Source organism: Amia ocellicauda, chromosome 13 (assembly GCF_036373705.1).
Source record: "Amia ocellicauda isolate fAmiCal2 chromosome 13, fAmiCal2.hap1, whole genome shotgun sequence".
In the NCBI taxonomy this organism is placed as follows: Eukaryota; Metazoa; Chordata; class Actinopteri; order Amiiformes; family Amiidae; genus Amia; species Amia ocellicauda.
Window position 1 is genome coordinate 3771583 of NC_089862.1, and position 23633 is coordinate 3795215.

At 37.6% G+C, this 23633-nt stretch overlaps 1 protein-coding gene across 2 annotated transcripts in view; it reads right to left on the reverse strand.

The window, feature by feature from the left end:
- Positions 1-1328: 1328 nt before the first annotated feature.
- Positions 1329-23633, reverse strand: part of letm1 (leucine zipper-EF-hand containing transmembrane protein 1) — a 32286-nt gene continuing 9981 nt past the window's right edge. The window contains exons 4-14 of one of the 2 annotated variants that reach the window (XM_066719728.1): positions 18206-18349; positions 17382-17519; positions 16226-16429; positions 15902-16021; positions 15435-15566; positions 14707-14886; positions 13173-13328; positions 9605-9739; positions 9207-9400; positions 7031-7187; positions 1329-6352 (exon numbers count right to left, since the gene is read on the reverse strand). In XM_066719728.1, coding sequence (XP_066575825.1) covers positions 6200-6352; positions 7031-7187; positions 9207-9400; positions 9605-9739; positions 13173-13328; positions 14707-14886; positions 15435-15566; positions 15902-16021; positions 16226-16429; positions 17382-17519; positions 18206-18349 — 1713 coding nt within the window. In that variant the 3' untranslated portion in view covers positions 1329-6199. The remainder of the gene's footprint in view (positions 6353-7030; positions 7188-9206; positions 9401-9604; positions 9740-13172; positions 13329-14706; positions 14887-15434; positions 15567-15901; positions 16022-16225; positions 16430-17381; positions 17520-18205; positions 18350-23633) is intronic. The other variant, XM_066719729.1, reaches the window with a different exon arrangement.

Consider the following 23633-nt stretch of genomic DNA (forward strand, 5'->3'; position numbering starts at 1 on the left):
AGGACTGAAATCCTGCAGCGCCCGCAAGGTCCCCCTGCTCAAGAAAGCACATGTACAGGCCCATCTGAAGTTTGCCAATGAACATCTGAATGATTCAGAGAACTGGGTGAAAGTGTTGTGGTCAGATGAAACCAAAATCGAGCTCTTTGGCATCAACTCAACTCGCCGTGTTTGGAGGAGGAGGAATGACCCAAAGAACACCATCCCCACCGTCAAACATGGAGGTGGAAACATTACGCTTTGGGGTGTTTTTCTGCTAAGGGGACAGGACAACTGCACCGCATGAAAGGGACGATGGACAGGGCCATGTACCATCAAATCTTGGGTGAGAACCTCCTTCCCTCAGCCAGGGCATTGAAAATGGGTCTTGGATGGGTATTCCAGCATGACAATGACCCAAAACACACAGCCAAGGCAACAAAGGAGTGGCTCAAGAAGAAGCACATTAAGGTCCTGGAGTGGACTAGCCAGTCTCCAGACCTTAATCCCATAGAAAATCTGTGGAGGGAGCTGAAGGTTCAAGTTGCCAAACGTCAGCCTCGAAACCTTAATGACTTGGAGAGGATCTGCAAAGAGGAGTGGGACAAAATCCCTCCTGAGATGTGTGCAAACCTGGTGGCCAACTACAAGAAACATCTGACCTCTGTGATTGCCAACAAGGGTTTTGCCACCAAGTACTAAGTCGAAGGGGTCAAATACTTATTTCCCTCATTAACTTGCAAATCAATTTATAACTTTTTTGAAATGCGTTTTTCTGGATTTTGTTGTTGTTATTCTGTCTCTCACTGTTAAAATACAGCTACCATTAAAATTATAGACTGATCATTTCTTTGTCAGTGGGCAAACGTACAAAATCAGCAGGGGATCAAATACTTTTTTCCCCTCACTGTATCTTACGGTTTTCCCCATGTGATGAATAAAGCACATTGAAACAGTCTGTTTTAAATGCCTATAACACAGGTTATAACAAGCAAAAGGTCAGTCTGACCTCATGAAAGGAACTCACACTTGCCTTTCTTTCTCCATTGTGTGATTTAAAATAGATAAAGCTTAATTGACATACTAAAGTCAACATTTTACATATTAAGTGACATGCATGTAAGTTACACAATTTCCATTGCACAAGTTCTAATTTAATATTTTGTAGAATTAAAGGACTGCTTCCAAAACATCTTTTAAAAGTGAAGTTCTGCTTTTCCATTCTTCTTATGAAAAATGACAGATTAACCAGTGAAAATGATACCACCCCCCCAACACACACACATTTAATACCAAATTTAAAAACTGAGAAATATAGCACAAGTGAAAAGAATGCTAGATACAAAGTATTATGTACAGTGTTACAATCTTGGAACAGTTCCTTTATTTCATGAAGGTTAAGAATATGCAAATCAAGAATGAATGTTTCACAAATAAAACAAAGGATCCCCAAACCAAATATCACTTTTGTTCAATTACTGTTTTGCCTGCATCTTCCACTGCCCTTAATTAAAAAAAAAAAAAAAAGTGACACTTTCTGCTTATGGAATCAAAAATGTATTCGCTAGCATTTCTGGGATATAAAAAAAAAAGTAAAAGATATAGGTCCTACACATTTCATGTTTGTAATTATTTACTGTAATTCTTGGGTGTCCTGTGTACCACTAGCAATTTAGTCCATGCTCAGCCCATTGCTTAGTTCATACATACTGAAAGACCTCCGCAAACAATATAGAAACCAAGAGACACAACTCAACTGTTTCCATGGTCACAGCAATAACTGCCAAGATGCTAAACACTATTACAGAAAACCTCATCAGGCACTGCGGTTCTACAATGAAGATATGAAATAGTTTTGCTGGAGGCTTTAGCACTGGGGAACATAGGGCCAAATCAATAACACAGACAAAGGAATAAAAAGCAAGATGGACTTTTTGTGGCAAGACATTGAAAAAAGTGCACTCCAACAACAATTACAGTTCACATACAGACAACCGTTTTCCTTAAGTGTCACGGCTGACAAAATCAAATTAAAACCTTTCCCTTTCCACAAATGTGGAAGAGCATTTTAGAGCGGGATCTACAGAAAAAGCCTTTGAAGATGGCAGTGAAGAGTTTGTGATTCAAAGCACTACTCACCACAGCAGCAAAAGAATGCAAACGTCACATTACAGCCACAAAAGAGCTCTTGAACATTGAACAGGGATCGGGTAACTGTTAAAAATGCTTCATTACATTTAAAAAGGCAAGTGAAAGCGTTAGTCAGTCATCTGTCGGTTAAAGGAATATTAGTTGTAAAGGAATATGTAGTTTCGTATTACACCCATCAGGATGTAGTTATTCCACCTAGGTTTAACATACCAAATGTTAAGCCTTTTGCAAATGTTTTTCTTTGTTTCTGGGACTGGAGATTTATTTGGTTTGCCTCAATCATTTAGCTAATTTAGTAGCCGTTAGTTACTATACCACCACAACTATCTGTACTGTAATTACACATGCAAACATAGAGAACAATCACCGACATGCCCTGAATTATAGATATTCCACATCAGATTTGAAATCAATTTATTGTTTGAAGTTGTTTTTTATTCCTCTCTCCACTTTTACTTTACACCCATTTGACCATGTATTCAATCAATCAGTCAAGGCCTCTCTAACCAAGCATTTTGTTTATTGGGTTTTACACTAAGAGTGAGATTATCCACACAACGACAATAAATCAAGCAGCATTCAATGAATGCAAATTGTTTACTGTTCTTGTTTGATAGTTAAAATAATACATTTTTAAACCTGATTTGCTGAACAAAAATATTCAATGTACCAACCATGGCCACAGAGACATAACCTAACAGCTAAAGCTACAAGCAGCATTTCAAAAGCTAAGTAACAAATGTCAACCGTGGAGACACTTCACAAACAATGCATTCATATAGCATGATTTTCTCAAAACCCAAAGCCAAATTTTAAGCTTATTTGTGCACTTACTGAGTTTCAGAAGTAATGGGGAGAATCTTTCATGATAAACCCAATGTGCACAACAGGGGGTTTCCTTTATGTTAATAAAAACAATCTTTGAATTCTCCTACACATTTAAATGCTATATATATATATATATATATATATATATATATATATATAATGACCTTGTTTCCATGTTTAACTGAATTCCCCAGTGTTTGGTTTTCCATGCTGAGAAGTGGACCTTTCTACTATAGAGCAGACCTTAAAGTGACCATTACTTCTTCCTACATCTCTGACCTGCACCCGTCTTCCTGAGATACTGTACTAAGTGCAACTGTTCTGTGAGATAAAGGGGATTGCTCTCAGCTTCTCTATGGTGGTTCAGCTCAAACAAGGCAAAATGGAAAATGTAAAATAACTGGTTTAAAGGGGCATTAAAAAATATAAAGCTAAAAATGTTAATTTAATCAGATAATCTATATACAGTTCTGGAAAAAGAGACCACTCCAAGTTCAGAAATCAATGTTAAGTGGTCTCAATTTGTTCCAGAGCTGTATGTGTTTATAACATTTAATGAGTGTACCCAAATAAATAAAAAATACAATTTGAAATGTATACCAGTGTGAAGGTCTGCAAACTCCATGGCTGGAGGAGGATGATATAATTCTTTTTTAGAAAAATAGTTTAAAAATGACCATAAATTTACACACCAATCTGTTTCAGAGCACTGCACATTTCAATAGCATGTGCTGCTGCCATTTCACCTGCAACCACACAATGACAATTGCATTCAGACATTTTATTTCAATTTTTCAAACTGCACTTTATTTCAAATGTCACGGACCAATGAAAACGTATGTATATAGACAAAAGCTATATATTCTGGGTAGAACAGGTTTCAGATGAACTCAAGAAACATGCATTAAGTCCTGCGCATTAGGTCTACCACTGCTGTATGAGGGTGAGATGGTCCTGTGACTTTCTCTGCCATGTGCTGAATTCAAAGACACTAACAGAAAACCTCAGTCTCACTGGACACAGTTCTTCCTGCAAGTAAGTGCACATAAAAGCAATAGTAACTGACATTTGCATATGAAAAAGAAAAAAAGGTTTGAACGGCAATCTGAGAAACTCAGTTTCTCAAGGACAAGAAAAAAAAATATATATATATTTCTATGTACTACATTTAAATGACAAATTATATTCCTACCAATCAAATACCTAGAACTACTTGTACTCAAGGTATACTACAACCTACGACATTACATATTGGTACCTATTTCATTCCAGTTATACAGTACAAAGTTAGTCTCTGCTTCCCAGGAAGTCTGCTGTACAGAGAGGTCCCAAAAGCCTGCACTGCATGGTTTCCAAATGGAAATCCTCCATGCTCTAGTGAGCCCTCATCAGAGTTCCCTACAATGTACTTTGACACATTGATACCTGAGTCCAAACAAAAGTTGAAGAAGCTGAATGTAATTTCATAGTGCAATTATACATAGGCAAATTGTTAAGCACAGAGCAGCTTATAGGTAGTAGTGCACCAGTGATCACAGCAATATTGTGAAGGCATATCAAGAAAGCTCATCTAATTATCATGAACTATGATATAATGTGGAGCAGTGAAGAGCAGTGCCTGCAAGAAGATCATTCAACACGAGTGGCAACAAAACTCTCAAGGAATCCACCCCAGTAAACAAGAACCCACATATAAATACCTCTCCCATACAAAGTAGATGCACATTTGTTTCCACTAGAAAGCCTCATGTACCACTACAAAAAATGTACTACATATTTAATACAATCCTCACCACAGATGTATTTGTACAGTAGGTTCAAAAACATTGGGTATGACATTTTCCATTGTGAGATTCATATTCACAATTGCATTCTTTAGGTCTCCTTTATAGTGGTTCAAGTAACAATTTGCAGACTTAGTATTACTGTTATGCCTAAAGCTGTCAGTTTTACCATTTCAAGTCTTCAATTATTTCACTAGATTAATACTACTAATAAAACCTCATAAGATATAGGAAACAAACTGTCATCCTAGTGGATACCATCTTTTGTCATTTCTCTGTGAACAGGAGTAACAGATTTAATAGCAATGTTATTCTGTGAATGATCATCTTTCAAACAGTTCTTTAAAGGGATCTGCATACCAGCTCTTGAAAGATTGTTCTTCTCCAAGAAGATGACATTTTAATTTTCAAAGCCAGCATCAAGTAAGTGATCTTAAAGCCCTGGAGAAAAAAACGGATCCAATTTTTGGTCAGATCTTCAAAACCAACTATGCATATGTAAGGTTTTAGGCAAATCATTCATATTAACCACACATAGAGCTATCATGCACAGGTAAACACACTATTAAATCTTTGAATTATTGTCATACCTTTGGTAATTATAAGTATTCAGTATTAATAATAACTGCATTCTCATATGTAAAGGAGCTGTTCAATATACATATTATAAACTTTCTAAACACGCTCATTTGACGATCCTGTTCAATATATTTGTTTTTGAGTTATATCCGTAAATAATGTTTTTTATTGACTATATGTTGATAGGTATAAAACAATGACATTTATGTTTACCACATCACAACAAAACATTCAATATAATGATACAGTTTACAAAGAGACTTGCCTGTTAAAAAAATAAATAAATAATGATGGAATAATAACAACTTCCATGCCTATGGAATGACAGTAATGAAAATTTAATGTGCAAGAAAAAGGAAAAAACTAAAATCTGAATCCCATTTCTATATTATATTATAATGACTATGTCTTTATTAAAATAAAAGGCAAACAGCTTCACCTCAAACAACCAGTAGATATTTTCTTATTAAATTTGTGCAATGAAAACGAGAAAGTCAGGCCTTTAATTTAGTGGTTAGCCCCTATATTGGGGAATTTCATTTTTTTCCCCCAGAAAAGGAAAACAAGATTTACAACCATAAGGAAATTACTTCAGACTCATTTTCGCTAAAGTAAATGATATTTAATTTCTTTTATAAGCTTTTTCAGAGCTCAAAAATAGCATGTTTTTCTTGTTGCTGTTGTTGTTCTTGGGTAGACCATCTCCTCCTCCTCTGCCCTAACTTAGTCACTCAGTTTTACAATCAGAAAGAGATGGAGAAACTAGTTAGAAACAGTCATTTCTAAATCTCTCGATGCAGACATCCATGCATACAGCCAATTTGCCCGCTAGTTTCTCATGTCTTTCCTGTGAATGGAGTGGTGCCTCCTGGAGGGACTCAGTTCTGCACTTCGGCGGCCTGCTCCTTCTCCGCCTTCTCCTTTGCCTTCTCCTTCTCCACCAGCTTCTCCTCCTTCTGCAGCATCACCATGATATCTGCCACCTGGTTGGTCGAGATGTCAATATCTTCCTTGTCGATCAGCTCCACCACCTGTGCCAGAGACAGTCAACAAGGGCTTAAAAAGATGGAGTCGCTATTTTCCACGTCTCTGTGGAAATGCGATGGGGAATAAAAGACGGGAAAGCAAAATAATAAAATAAAATAACCCAGAGGACCTGAAATATGTCCCGAAAAACTGCCCATATTGAGTCCTAACTGCATTGGCAGAGGACCCACTGAGTCTTACCACACAAAAAATATGATCAGCAGATATTTGGATGATAAGGGAAACATCTTTAAAGTACATTCAGGACTGTGGGCATTTTGAACATGTCCATTGATCAATATCATTTAGAAAGGAATTCAGTTCAGGACCAAAGAGCCCTGCATCTGTCTATAATACATTAGTAAGTGCGGACATTTGTATCTTAGCAGGTTCAAAAGTCATTTAATAAAGGTATCCTAAACAAACAATGAATGATTCATTTACAAAGCATTTAAACAGAAGAATCCACCTTTTCTAAATAACATGCAATGTATCATTAGCTGAGGTCAGTCACTTGATTAATAACATTCAGTTATTACACTTCATAAAGATCTTGAAAATTACTTATTACTTTCAAATATATTGCTTACAGGAAAACCCAAGACAAACCAAGGCAGTTTTTGTACAGATACAGCTGTAGCCACCTCCACCGCAGAGATCCATTGGAACCCTGGGGACGTTACCTTGATGACGTCATCGATGTCGATCTTGCCGTCTTTGTTCTCGTCCAGCGCATCGGCGATGCTCTGCAACTTGTGCTCAGGGATGTTTTGGATCTGCCGCATCACACTGATCAGCTCAGTGATGCTGATGAGGTTCTCCCTAAAGGTGAAGTAAAGGCTGCATACAGGAAACGGTTACTAGGTATTACAAGAAGTAAGATGGTGGTGGGCTGGCGGACTAGCAATGAAGGACATGCTAAGGTTTCAGTTTGCTGGGGTCCCACAATATCACAACAACTGACTTATGTGTAAGGGAATGATGGAGGGGGAGGTTCACACAATTAGGTTTATCTGTTATTTTGTTTCATAAAGAATTTTAAATAAAGGCTGTGCCTCATCTCATTTTGAAGGGAACTTGCATCTTAAATGTCACGTCACAGAACATTCTGCATTTTGATGCTATGATCATGTTCCAAATATCAACAGATACATTTCAGCCTTGCAAAAATCCCTGATCCTGGGTTTGTTCTAATATTAATAAAAAAAAAACACTAAGACAATAATTTGTAATTGTTTTTAAATCTTCTGCGTTACTCTAAACAGTGAATTGTTAATCTGTCTTGTACAGATTACTAAAGGAAGGTGAATTACTAGTACTTTTAAATTCAATGCTGGATTCACAGACCTAAAATAGTAAAAGAAAATGGGCACAAACACATTAGCCTAATTGTGCAGTGAATTTTGGCCATTTGTTTGATGCAAGACCTCCAACGCAGCAATTTGATTATCACCAATTTAGAATTTAAAAATAATGTAAAAGAAAAGTTTGTAAGGTAAATAGGAAATTATATATATATATATTTTTTTTTTAAGTTGTCTGAATTTGAGTTTTTTCATGAATTCTATGGTCAACCCTTGAGGGATTACATTGAGAATACAGACATTACTTGATTTTGACAAGGCAGAAAGTTTAAATAAAAAATAAAATAAAACAAAAAATGATTCCAAATTATTTCAGTAAGATTTGCTTGGAAAATATCAATAAAAATAACACTTGCATGTTCTTACCATTGAGTGTTTCCATGTGTCTCAATAAAACATCTGCATAAACAAATGCAGGAAATTTGTGTATGTTCCAGCATGATGCCAATATGAAAAGACTGGGACCCCTTGTTATGAATAACCACTGGGTTAGTTGGATTGCTGCCTCCACCACCATTTTACTGCAGAGAACACCAAACACCAACACTACAAGTTACTTCAACACATGCATCAAGGTCACTTCGGCTGTGTGGCGTAGGTTGAATCTGGAAAATGGGCCCATCCTACTTCAGTAACAAGAACATCTTTCTGAAAGGGACGCCAAGCCTGCAAGCTAAACTAAGACAAACACTGGCACACCCCCTGCTCATCTGTAAGACCACATGTTCCAAAACATGTGATAGGACTTTACCTCAACACTGACTGACAACACAACAGCACACTGATCCAAAATTAAAAACAGTTGATGGTAGAATCAATCATATTCCTGAACTGCTGATTGAATGTTTCCAAAATGTAAAGACCATACAGATTAGGATATTCCAACAGTACTTTAGGTAAATTTACAATTCATTTCTGAAAACATAAGCTCAGAGGTAACAAAATTAAGTTACAATTAGCTAAAATGCACTGTTATTAAAATACTTAAACCTAGATGTAGACATTAACAGCTCACTAAATAGGGATTGCAGTGCATGTGGTACTAATGATCTATAGTCTTGGGTACTTGGCGTCAAACTCAGTTCCTATGTACATTATTTAGTGTCTGGAGATTAAATGTGGGTTTGACAATGAACACTTTTTAAAAGAATGTCCCACTTGTGAACACTGTAAGACTTGTATTTGGCAAATTGGTTTAACAGTTTAAAAAGATCTCCTCTTGTGAATGTCTGCTTCTTATCAAGCACCAACTGTGAATGCTGGCAACGAACAATGAATAAATAGTTTTTTAGCGTAGTCAACCGGGCTGCAGGAGCAGGATAGGACAGACCTACAAAGGGAAACAACCATGCTGCCAAACAAAGAACCACAAAAGTCAACACAACAACTGCTTAAAAAGGTCTACTCCTCCCAGATTGTAGTCAAATGTGCACAATTGCTGAGTCACACTGCAAGATCTTGAGATATCTCGCTCTGATCAGAACACGGATCTTACCCAATTGGCGGAGTGGTCCCGCTGTCGAGCTGTCCATCCAGCACCTTTTTGTCCGTCTCCAGCTCAGTGATGATTTTGTCAATGCGCCCGATCATGCGGTTCACCCTTTTCGAGAGCCGCATGCTGGCCTTGGACTCCTGCACCACCTTCTCCTGGCCCGTCTTGGACAGCTCCTTCTTAATCTCCTCCAGGTCCTTGGGTTTGTGAGGAGGGTGGGGTTGGAGAGACACAGACGAAGTGAGCATGTTGTCTTATGCTGTCTCAAGCCCCTGGGCATTAAGATTGTTGAAAACTGAAATAAATTACTTGTCAACTGAATTTTGGTCTTCTCTCTCCTATAGCGTTCATAATAAGTTGGGCAGGCTGGGTTGGGCTGTGTCCGAGCTACAGATCATTACCTCATTGTACTCCTGGACGTCGTCCTTCAGGTCCTCCAGCTCTTCCTTCTCTTTGGTAAGCAGCTTCTTCTGCTCCTTCAGTTTGGTGCAGGCATCACTCAGCATGTCAATCTCCTCTTTGGTGATCTCCTCTCCCTGCCAGAGGTAAACACAAACTTAACATATAGACACAGTCCAACACACTTGTGTACAGTGCCTTGCAAAGTATTCAGAGCTAAGTACAGACAAATACTAGAGAAAAACCTGTTTCATTCTGCTAAAGACTTAAAACTGTTGCAAAAATGCACCTTTCGGCAGAACAATGGTCCAAAGCAGCTACATTGGAGTGGCTAAATAATAATAAAGTGAATGGCCCAGCCATAGTCCTGACTTGAATCCTATAGAAATCAATGGAAAGACTTGAAAACTGTAGTCTATAAGCGATCCCCAAGCAACTTGAAAGAGTTTGAGCAAATGGGCAAAGAAGAATTGGCAAAAATTGCACCAAGATGGTGTGCAAAAAAGACCTGTGGTTGTAATTGCTGCCAATGGTGCTTCCACCAAATATTGAGTTGAGGGGTCTGAATACTTATGCAATCAACATATTTATGTTCTCTTTAGTTTTTGCTGACATTTACTGTAACACATCTTACCCTTAAAGTAATCAGTTTTAGCATTCAAATTTAATAAACAAAATGTGCATGCAAGTTCACAAAATGTGACACCATAGGAAGAGTCTGAATACTTTTGCAAGGCATCGTGTGCAGTAAATTGTGTAACAATTTATATACACAGTCTAACTACTACACAGCCTAGTCTGTAGGAATTAATACATATTGAGGATTCACATTGACCCACACAGTACTTACATATAAATATAAATAGTATTTAAATATAAATATGCACAGAGAAACATTCACACAAACGCCTATCATTTTTATTCCTAAAGTGACTATTTCAGACAACATCTATTAACATATTTGCTGGAAACTGCTTAAATTATAGACTTCTTAAGTAGCACCTGCTACCAAGTCTGACTTTCAAACAAAAATAAAATGTAATGAAAAGTAGCCAAATCCACATAAAAGTACTGTAAGGTTTACTATCCTAGAGCACTGGTTATTTCTGCAGACCTAGTCAATGCAGAGGGAGGGTTTTGAGATTATAAACTAATATAGAAGACGACTTCTCAGGCAAAGGGGTGGAAAGTCCAAAACAAACAACACTAAGATGTTCTTCCAGGAGTTTTAGGAACATGGCCACAGTCTGAAATAATAATAATAATAATGCAAGTATTCCTATATTAGCAAAGACTGCTTCAGAAATGCATCCAAAGAAACTGTTCTTTGTTGGCTATGTACACTATGAAAGACGATTTCAGATCTTCAGAAAAAGAAGTTCAGAAAATATAAAAACACTAGGCTGTTAAAGCAAGGACTGCCACCAGCAGACAATTTCTTAGCAATAGAGCAGACTAATAACATCATGCTGGGTTAAATCGGTAACATTAATCGGTAGTGCTGCAGAAACACAATTATTTGACTGTTTCAGATTTAGTTTCCTGGGAGAAGTGTAGCAGGACACCAGCTGATGTGATGGTCATTCAAAATTTTCTTCAGTGTTCCTCATCTCAGTCAGTGAAATTCTATATCCCTCCGAGAAAACACCATCCAGATAGTCAAGTATTGATTTTGTGTAGCACTCGTAATTCAGGTAAATCTCCCAAAGCCAAAGAGACTTTATCTTGGACCCTCCGGTTCTTTAATGTTGTAACCAATGGTAGCTGTGAAAGTAAAAAATCCTTCAATAATGGTTTCACTTCATGGATGGGTGATTAGGGTTTGCCATCTGCCCTGGAAAGCTACAGCTGATGAGGGAGGCCTCATGTCAAATGCATCATATATTTCTAGCATTAAGTTAATTAGGTATTTACAAGTAAGGTTTCCACAGCATATATATTAAATGCTGGCCTGCTTCTGGACCCAGCTTTAATGATGATGAGGTACTTCAGAATGTGTTGTTAATCTGCTTCACACAGAGCACTACGAAATGAGAGCCAGAAATGAAGCAGCCCACACCACAGTGGCTTCTACAAGAGGTCTGGAGAGTGAAGTTTTCTTTTTTTCTTCTCAAAAACTGTAAACAATCTTCATATGTTAACAGAGGAAACCATAGTTTATCAATGGCACACTTGCCAAGTTGGGTAGAGAAAGGTACAGTTCTTCCATTGAGGAAATAAGGGCTGACAAATGGATCGTCTTAAGCTTTGAATATTTATCTTGGTTACCAGTTTATTTTCAATTTCTGATAAACAGTAACCAGTCTGGATGACAGAAATTATAAATGTTGGATTTTTAAACCAATTCTTCAATTGAATAGCATGTTTTACAGCCACAGATGTTTGTCTTTGGACTGCAAACAAAGAGGTTCTCTATAAGGATAGTAAACTATACAATTCAACATGTATTTTTACCAGAGGAGATTCTTTAGAAAACTAGAGGAAGTTGTAGTCATAATTTAAATTAGAAGAAAAACACTTTAGGTTGAAGCTCATATTATTTAAAGAGATTTTACAATCCCCCCCATTTATGTCAAGCGATATATACAAGTGGCTACAAATTATACACCCTCATGACCCTTCCACAGACCCAAAGTCTGTTATAAAACCAGGCACCCACAGCACCCTACAGAACACAGCGACAAGAGGATGGTCTGAGATGAACAAGTGCTAACCTGGATGCGAAGGTACTTCTGCCATTGCTCAAACTGTGCAGCATGAAAAAAAATTAATAAACGTCTGGAATGACTGATGAAGCATTAAATGGATTGCAACTTAAAAAGAAAAAAAGCACTTGCATGGTAAATCACAAACATAATATCCAGTTCTGAAGGAATTGCAAAGGCATGATGTCCAAAATATGCAAGTCTATATTGTACAGTTAGAATTGAGGAAACACACCTGGTGCATCAGAGGCTTGTGTAACTTGAAAACTCCTGTGTTATTATACTTAGACGAAAAATAAGAACAAGGAAAATATAGCTTTGGATCAACTGCATAAATTAAACAATGACCCGAGACTTCCGAGTAGGTAAAAAGAGATTCTCAACAATGAAAGTCTCTCATTATACTGCACTTATGACCCACTGTGCTGAAAGCTCCTTTCTTTCTCTTAAACACTACTGCATATAAGAAACACATACAAGTACAGATATATGCCTATTTTTAAATCGTATACAACCGATGTCAGAATGTAAAATAGTATACTAGAATGTAGTATTATTATTATTATTCTTTAGGAGTTACAACTATAGCTTAGTTCCGAACATTTTGATCCCTAGTGAGCTATAAAGTGTGAATACTGCCCCCTGACATGTATATCAGGTACATGGTTCACAAACACACTATGGACTACAAACATTAACAGTGCTGAACATTTCTTACTGAACACTTTTTTTTGCAATGCTATACATTTGTTTAGTATGAAAGACATTTTGCTGGGTTAACATGAAAGAGGGCTGGTTTCCTTTGGTTTAGGCTACATTATATGCGTTTTATAAACTCCTTTTACAACGTGGTTCAAAAACCTACCTTAATCCCTTCCAAGACAGGGGCTGTGTCCTTCAATGTCTCAGAGTGAATTGCAAGGTCAACGTTGGCAAGCTCTTGTTCAGTATCCATGGCAATTTGGCTTTTCTTGACACTGACAGCTGCTGCCTCCATGTCCACTGCGGACTCCACTTCCTTCTGCAGAGACAAGAGCATAGCCAGCAATGAGTCCCAGCCACCTCTCCACAGGAACTGAGCTCCAAAGATTAAATGGTATTCATATTCATTAGATTAATTTGGCCAATGTAATCAGAATGTACGTTTTCTGTAGACTGGAAAAAAGGAATATAAAAATTCTGGGTCTCTGTAATATAATCTCCTTCCATATGTACAGTTACATTCCACATGGCCAACATGGTAAGCCAAGTATCCTGTGTCCTGCTAATTGAGTGTTTGTAGCATGCAATGGTTGCCATGTGGAGTGTAGCAGTGATCACCTGGTTAATGGTTTGTCATCAAGATGGATTACTTTACTGGACAGTTGTTGGTATTGAGATTACTCTTTACAGCTAAGAAATGTATCTTAAGTCTTGACCTTTTTAATACTTAAGTATCTTAAACATAGATTTAAATATCTTGAGAATGGTGTAATGAATACTACATAAATAATTGAGAGAACTTTATACCCTGAACAGCTGAAGCTCTCTACTATCAGGGCTTCACTGGTTTTAACGATCTTTGGATTCAACAACAACATTTCTTAATTTAGGCTGAGCAGTAATACAATAAATAAGTTTTCAATGTGTAAAAGTGCATTTGCTACATTTTATTCTCACAATGTCCTTATCCGTCCACATTTTATTAAGCTTCTTGTACTTTAAGGCAGCACCCAAACTTATAAACAAATATACATGTTAAAATATGATACTGTGGGATTTTGACCCCTGTTATAATAGCCCAGGTGCAGATACTACATAATGATGTCTCTCTAGTTAACATATGAATACAAGATCAGAATACTTTGGATATTAATTCTTGCTTTAAAAAATGATTGAAATTAAGTTTGAAAATAAAGCAATAAAGTGTGACATTCCTGAATATGATTATTTGAGAAATATGTATAGTCTTAATAACACATGCAGAATACTGAATTTGTCTGTGTGTTATCCGTATAAACCAATCTAATTATACAGTTGGTGAATGGTCAATTAATCAGAATCTGAGAAATTTGCTTACAAAATACTGGTAGCGTTCATTGCCGGTTTCGAACGTTAAGTTCCATTACCTGTTGTGTCTTTTGATCTGAACCTATAATATCTCCAATGTCCCTGGTGGTTTTGTCTTTTGGACTTCAGTTTGTAACCACTTAGCCTTTATAATAATGTGCTAAGACATATTTTGGTATGAGTTCAGATTCATTATGTCACAGTTTTGGAACCCAGCATCAAATTTTAACATACATGTTTTGCATTACTGAATTCACTGGTATCGGATCCATCTTGGAACACTGCTTTGGCGAGAGCAGAAGAAAAACGACTCTGTAGCCCGTGAGGGATATAAGGTGGTCAGTCCTTACCTGTGCAGTCACCTGCAGCACCTCCTTGGCCTTCTCCGCAGCGTCGGCCAGGCGCTCCATCTCACGCTCGCGGTTCTCCTTTCTGATGGCAGCCTCCTCTTCCAGCGTGGTCTCCAGCTTCGTCTTGTTGTCTACCTTGAAGCCCTCCATCTCTGCCACCTTCACCTGGGCCTCCTTGGCCTGGGAGAGTCGGGGAGAGAGGAGTCACACACAAACCCCTGCTTTAACAATGGCTGCCAACCACCACGTTCACAGCTTGTATTTTAATTTCCCTTTGGCAATGCGTGACCTTTCTAATTCATCTAAATATGCTGTGTTTAATGCAGAGCCAAAATCATTTACCTTCTGTGACAACCCAGGAGTGGACTGGCTTAGGACACAAATAGGCTTGATGGAAAAGTAATCCATTCAAATCTATATGCCCTTTCCCTACTAAATTAAATACTGCAGACAATTACATCTCTAAACACTGACACATACATAAAGCACTTAGTAGGAATTACATATTAATTAATAAATAAATAAATAAATAAATAAATAAATGTATAAATGTAGATGGGCAATCATGCACAAATAATTTAAAACATGTATTTCCAAAAGGGCAAAGTGATTTTTAAAGACTTATTTATGTAGCTGAATCATTTAATTTCATTCATATATGTATACTGTTCTCCAGAGACCTGCTCAAAAGAGGTATTCTCATGGGTGAAATGGGGCTGGATACATACCACAATCTCGGGTAAGGTCTGCAGGGTGGTGGTGAGCTGGTCTGCGGGAGACAGCGTGTCTGGCAGATACATGGCTCTGGACAGGAGCAGCAGGGAGGTGGGGATCTGCTGGTTCAGGTGGAGCTCTAGCCACTGGGGAAAGCAACATTCAGATTCCATCAGCATTTTAAAACCATGTACCACAGTAAACACTCTGGGGGAACAAACTTCTATTCTTGTCAAAGACATCATTTTGAACATCTTGTGATTGTTGCATTTTAAATCTTTGTTTCGTCTCAAGAAGGAAGCTATATGTTATCTGGAAAGGTGAATTAAAAACTTTTAGTTCTGAGATTACTTACCAATTAATTTGATAATATTCTGTAATGTTATAGGAAACATACATGTGAAATTAAAGGGAAAAAAATCTGTTTGACAATGTAATGCATGTAATAAAATTGCACTGCAAGAATGAACGAGTGTCCCACCTGTCTGAGCTGCTCTCGGAGTCTCTCCTCCGTCACGCCCAGCGCTCTCATGCCCCGAGCCCGACAGGCCGCTTGCAGCTCCTTCACATTCAGACTGTCCACGCCCTCATCCGATATCAACTGTATAGATAAACACACACTGACCTTCAGCCTGGGCCGCGGGGGAGAAGGGCAGCATACAAAACCCAGCACACTTGACTTCAGAAATCAAACACTGAAAAACAAAAACTACTTCTTGCAAACACTATCCTGCTTGTGGTTAAAGGCAACAGTGTGTGCTGTCAGTGAAATCCTAAACCTTGTGTGATGCTCTACAGCACGTGCCTTGTCATCAGCGCGGATGGCCCGGAGCTTCATGATGATCTGGAAGCGCAGGAAGTTGTTGGTGCCTATGGACTGCAGCTCCAGCAGTTTGCACAGCGCCACCAGCTGGGGCCGCGTCAAGTTGTCCAGCGTCAGCTCGTCCTCAAACAGCTTGGAGAAGCGGATGATCTCCTCATTGCTGGGCCTCTCCCCTGAGTTCCTGATCTGGGGGAATAAAACAGAAGAATAATCCATCATGAGTGGCACCGTTTTCACTCTGCAGTTCATTTTCATTTTACAATTAAACAACTGATAATGAAGTCACCCTGGGTAAGGGCATGTGCTAAGAAATATATAAAAATACTTTTCTTCAATTGTTCAAAGTCTTCCTTCTACACAACAATGACACCCAGGTCAGCAGTGTTGTTTCAGATTGGGTTGCGCCTGTATTTGTTTATGTATCATGTCCACCTACAAGAGTGTAAAACAATAAAAACCATAGAGCGAGTCTCTTAATTCCCCACCATGGATTCCAATTGTGCATTGTAGTTATATAAAAATACATTCTTAACAGACTGTCTCTTCATAAAGCAGAGTAATGTATCTATGCATCACTGTGTAGTAACTGTAGTAGTAATTCTTAAAGACTGCAATTCTCAGAAACACCACAAGAGGGATCCTTCCTAAAACATAATGCAAATGTTGTATTTTATATTATTTCTTCTATTGGAATGATTACCACCAGACTCTGACATGATGTGAATCATTAGCAAGTTAAGTGATCACTTCTTGACTAGTCAGGGAACTGTCAACTGTGCAGTTAAAAAAGGCAGGGTGCAAAGACTAAAATGAGTGACTTAAAAGTTATTACTGTATTGAAAAGGAGGTTTACTAGACACAATTATTGAAATTCCTTCTGGCACCTGAGGAATAAACTTTAATTAATAAACTATTATATACACATTATATAAAATATACATACACACCAACATACACATTTATACATACATCTTTTTAAATACATTCTTAAAATGTATATTAAACAAAGATCAAAATCTAAGTTTGCAGAGCTGTACATTATTACATTGCATCTAAGTTGGGAAACACAAGTGGGACTTGTATTCACTGCTGCCAAGAACTGCAGACAAAACAGAGTATCCTGAGAAACTATTGTTACCTTCTGAAAGAAAGTGGAGAACTCCTCTGTGACATTCCCTTTAGCTGCCTTGTTTCGCAGAGCAATCTCCTCAATGGTGTCCTGAAGAAATTTGGCCATCTCCAGTTTCAGTCTCAGCTCCTTCTTTAGTCTCTCCTCCTGTAACACAGCATCAGGAAATAATGCAATATTAATTTCTATCAGATCAAGACAGTTGCTGAAATTTTTTTATGAGCACCTAAAATTTGTAATCAAACTGTAGTTTTCACAACGTGTTTTTAGAAGCCAAGTCTCTTGTGTGATTTCAGCTTCTGGAGCTCAATTATGAATGATTTATAACCAAGATACATCTGTAACTTTACCAGGCCAAACACAGATCAGTTCTGTGTTCCTGTGTCCCATAATCACACCCTAATTAATTATTAAGCTTTGTTAAGAAATGATGATGTGCTTTTAACTTTGAAAGGTGCACAATTAAATTTGCTTTGATCATATTTTATACATGTTCTGCAACTGTATAAATATATTTAATCCATTTTAATTGTAATTTATTTATAATTGAACATAATGTGAGAACTACATTAAGGAACAAGATTTACATGATCTGTAATGGATTTTTCTAAAAAATTACAATATGGCATTCAGAGAATACTTAATTGATCAATCAGGCAAGAAAAAAAAAAAAAAAAAAACACCTAACATCTAAAACACCTGACAAGATAAGTGTATCATGTGATCAGAGTCCAATATTCTCTGCTATATACAGAGAATCTAGGCTGTGGATGTGCTGATAAACAAAATATGCAAAAAAGCTAGGGGATGAGGAGTAGGCTGCAAACACATACCTTCTTGGACTGGGTCTCAAAGGTTGAAGGCAGCATGTTGGGAAACAATTTGAGAGCTATGGGGAGCAGGAACTCCATGAAAGGAACAATGATGAAGACCAGAAAAGGGACCAGCCGAAAGACATCTGCACACGTCCTTAGGAACTGCAGGGGAACACAGGTAGATCCAAGAATGTCAAATAACTGGCCTGCAGGGCAGTTCTCTTTAATTGGGACATGAATGGGATTTTCTCTTAAATGCCTTAAGCACTAGTAACGGGGGGGAAGATGCAAGAACATTGCAAATCATAAAAACATGAACTAGATATTTTTTATCATGAAAAGCTGAATTACTAAATGAAGTAATACAAAAAATACACTTTTGGACTTTCTAATAGGTTTTAAATTAAGAGCATGCCATGTTTTTTATTTTTTTATCTGGCTCAAAGACACTAAGGTCATCAATATTTCCAACCTTCAACATCTAGGGCCTATCTTTTTTTTATCTGTCATAGAACTAACATCAATACATGTTTTATTTAACTAGCTGTCAGAATTGCAATGCAGTTACAGTATTTCACGGGGTAAATCTATTATTAATATTGCCGTGCAGCACTTGACATTTTATCATCATTAGCTACCTAGTTTTCTTAATTTCCTAGTCATTAAACAACTTGTTCTTTATAAGATAGGCCATTACAAAAAAACAGGTTTGAAGATTGTAAAAGGATGAAATACCGATGTGACTTTCCAGCAAATCCAATTTACACCGCTTTCTTCCAGGTTATCTTTTTTGTACTTTTCAATTTAGTTATTTCTACATGAAAAAAATTAATCCCCCCAACAAAAAAAACACTTAACAGGAAACTTCATTGTGAATTTCCTACACATATAGAAACAAAACAATATAGCAGAAAAATCCTACAAATCAGAAAGGGAGAAAAGGCAACACTGCACCCTCTTGACAAAAACATCAGTAATTCTATATAACATAACAATTCTTCCAAGAACACAACCAAAGAGTGCTTAAGCAGGAAAACAATTCTGCTCTGTTGAACACCAGAACAAACCTGTCTAAAACAATAAATAACAGTAATAGACGGCATTGCATTGTGTCGATTTTCAAAAAATGGGCTTTGGAACATCAATGCATGTTCTTCTACAGCAGCCAAGAGGAGCTTTTGTACGTTATCTCTGCAGACACCTCTAATACCTCTGGAGAGACATCTTCCACAAAAATTGAGTTTTTGACAAGACTAACAATAGCAACTTGAGACTCTGACTGCAAAGTGGCAAGGGGGGTGGCAGGCTGAGTCACATTTTGGTGAAAGGCCACGCAAAAGTTCACAAAATAAGAAGCACAGGAAGAGGAAGTAAAACAAAGTTAGCAGTACAAATGGCCAGCTCCATTAACTGGTAAGAGCTCTAGTTCCCTTCAGGGCTCACACTTTAAGGGCTCACAGGTGACCCAGTTACACAAAATAAACAAAAAGGCCTCGACTGATGACAGATTTCATACCAATCCAAAATGTATTTAAAAGTCTTGATCTTCAAAATAAAATGGATATTTGAACGAGTTTTGTATTTCTTTTGTCTGAAATTGGTTTTGTATTGTTTTAGTGTTGGTGAGATTATCATAAATGATTGCTCTGATATTTTTAAAGAAGAGAATCCTCTACAGGCGATTTCTCTGATGAAAGGTTAGTTAAGTGGGAGTAACATGCCATTTTCCTCAGTGAAGTATTTTTATGCATTAAAACAGAAATAACATTTGTAAATGTCTAACTGCAAGGTAAATAGAAATTCACCGGTATTAAGTGAAGTGATTCTTGGGACATATGGGACATAGGGAATACATAGGTTAACCAAGGAGAGGGTGTCGAGTGAAAGTAAATCTCTTGTAATTAAATGATAGGCTGAAAGTTCACAATACAATACAAAATGAACTTCAGGTCAATGGTTTCATGTAAGAGGGACACTGTTTTTAAAGATGGACAACTGTAAGGATGGTCACAAGAGGAGGAATAGAAAGAAATTTTGATTATAAAGGAGATAACCTTGGGGATCCTTGGAGAAATCCCAGCGCAGCAGGTGGTCAGTGGTATATCCTAAAGGGTCTTACCTTCTCCCCTTAATAGTTAAGATCTCGGGTCTCTTGGCTTTTATTCACTTGCATATTAGCACTAGGAATGCTAACTGAGGTGAAGCATATTAACAGCAGCACATGAAAAGAGCTTTATTTCCAGGGCATTGAAATGTATATGTACCCTTGAGTTCCTACTTAAAAGTGTGTGTGGGGGGAGGGGGGGGACTTACTGCCTGTGTCTAGATGTGACAGACGAGGATTATAAGAGCAGCAGTATTTCAGGGAAGATGTAAAGCCTGGCCACTGAAGTGGTCATTCACATTTGGAGGGAAGGAGATACATGCTTTGGCAATACCAAAGAAAGAGGTCATGGCAATAAAGCAGAATTTGAATTTGAGAGAGAAAGAAAGAGAATCCAATGCAATTGAACACATATGACTTTTAAGGGGGGGGGGGGATGTTAATCATAAACATTCCAACATCACCATTGAATTAAAACAAATCTGCTAGTGACCTAAAATATACCATTTACACACAGGGGTCTTATAAGGAAAGTATCATATTTTTCTCCTCTTTATTTACTATCATGAGATGTTGGTTGCACAAAAGTTTGCTTTTGTACATAGTGTATACATTTACATACGCAAGTAGAAAATATAATTCAAACAACTCATCAAAGTGGATTCAGCAAAATTCTTTTTGTGTTTTCTTCTGGTGGAGTTACAGTAAAGCCCAAGGATATCAGCTCTCCCAAGGCCTGCCTCTTGTGCACTAATTATGAGGTAGCAGGCTTTTGTTTTTAATCCCAGACATTAATTGTATGCATTTAGTCACAAGCCAGCATCCCCCTTAAGCTTGTCAGCTGTTAGTAATTTAAACCACATTTCTAAACCCTGTTGTAAAAGGGGGGTTTCTTGGTGAAACCGTAAACCCTCTGAGCAGTGAGCACCATACTGTTCCCCAAGCCACACCAGGCAATCTGAACTCAGGCCACCTGGAAGATGCCACCTGAGATTATTGTGAAATCAAACCCAGATACTATCAACTGCAAACAGGGGTCATTTAGTCAACTTCAGTAAGAGATCTCTTACACTCAACAACTGTTCTATACATTATGCATAGTTTATATACGTTAGTATTTTCTCCCCAATAAAGAACCCAAACATTAAATCAAACCTAAATTCAATAAATAAATAAATAAATACATACATACATACATAAATATATTCTGCATCATGTATGTATTTTAATCACCTCGTATACAAGATATCATGTGATGGTATTACAGCTGCACTTACTCCGGTTTATTCTGGCTTTAGAGGTGGTAACAAAAGGGGATAGCCCACATATATCGGCCTAAATATTCTTAGAGGCCCTATCCATTGTTCTCAAGTTTACAAAGCACTCCCTCTGATATATGAGCTGCTGAGCCTGGCTGTGCTGTACTATACTGCACTGCATAGCCCTGTCACTGTGCTCAAGATCACATGGGCAGTGATGCGAGAACTAAGCTGTTGGCTAGGCTCTCTCAGGCAGAAGTGGGTCAGGACAGCAGCACAGCATGGCCAGCTTCACTCAGCTTAGAGTACTGCTGGCTTTACACTGTATGCGCTGTAATTCATATCACATGCCCAGACACCAGTCACAAAACGACAGTGCATGCTCAGTACAGGACTGGTTTCATTTTATGTCAGGCTGAGTCACACTTTCTACTGTGGGGTTGCAATGTCAAAGCCACAATTCCTAACTGATGTACCAGCCTGACTTCTCACTTTGCTTAATCCTCCACATTCTGCCCCACCCAGACGAAACTCACATTGAGAAAAAAGAAGACGAAAAATGAAGCAAGACTTAAAACACAACTTTACAATGCAATCTGTAGTTTTGCTTTGCTAATAGTCTATAGATGCCTTGTGCTATCTTCCCAATAATTAAAACATTCATTACTCACATTTGTTCTGAGATCCCAACAGAGTGAGCAAATAAAAACTGACAACAGACGATAACAAGGATATGTAATGTAAACTGTGCTGAGTTGTTCTATGCAATGTAGAAAAATAAAGCCAACCATTAGGCCTATGCCAGTTTTTAGTTCACCAAGGTACAAAAACTGTTTGTTATGGAAGCACTGCTATTTCCACCCTTTTTTGGGGGTTTCTGTGATTGTTGCTGCTGCTCCTCGTTTCAGCTCCACCTTGAATAATGATTCTACAACAATAACTTGAATGGCATTGTGAAGGAGAAATGCAGCTCTCCTTCACTAAAAGACATGTTAGTTTCCCGACAACACGAATAACAAAGCATAAATATTAGTTAACTTGAAATAGCTCAATGTACATTAAATAGCAGGTAAGGGATTGTGGTTTACTATAGTGTAAGTAACTATAGCGGAGGCTGATTTTTGGATTATGAAAATGGGAAGCTGAATGGGAGGAGCAGCCCATGCTAAATGTTACAGAAGCACAGAGGAGACTTTGACAGGCTGTATTGTAAATGGTTCAATTTGTTCTTCTAAGACTGTGATATACCTGTAACTATTGTATTCATTTTTCAGTTTTCTTCCCTCAGTTACCCAGAGTCCTGTTTGCTAATAAGACTACTTCACAACCTAAAATACATAATTAACAAAATCAAATGAAGCATGCAGCCTGTGTAAATTTATATAAAAGAACCAGTGTGTAATATATGCTAATATTAGTTTAAAATAGTGTATTACCAGACATAGTATACTATTTCATGAGAAACAATGAAAGCCTCTTGAAAGTATATACTGATATTTTTATAATATGGAAATCAATAATTTGTGTACTGCCAATTTGAATTTGAAACTGGTCTATGCCTGGTAATGATTACACTACTCAAATCAGATTACTCTTTTCAAGCGCAGGGCCTATCCTTCACTCCGCAGCCACTCCTACATAGGTTACAGTCACATGTCTTGGACAGTATTCATTTCAAATATTGTACTATTGCACTATGTACACTGAGATATGCTGAAACAAGAAATGCTGCACACAATTCACTAACATGTAGGCCTACCTGAGTCACCAACACCCAGCCTTTGTCAAACAGCTAAATACTAACAAAACTTTCAAAACCATTAAAAAAAACGTATCGACTCATAAATTGCTGTACAGAACCAGGCTTGAATATGTACTGTATTAAAACTTCATTAAGAAAATCAATACTATAGCACCACATTAAACATAAAAATCGCCTTAAGCAGGGATTCACTTACATTTCAGCACTGGATTGGCTACGAGATTAATGAAACTGAGATCATAATTTTGTGTGTGATTATAAAACTCTAGGCACCAAAGTGATTTTGAAAATCTACAGCTGGCAGATCTCCTCTTATTTCTC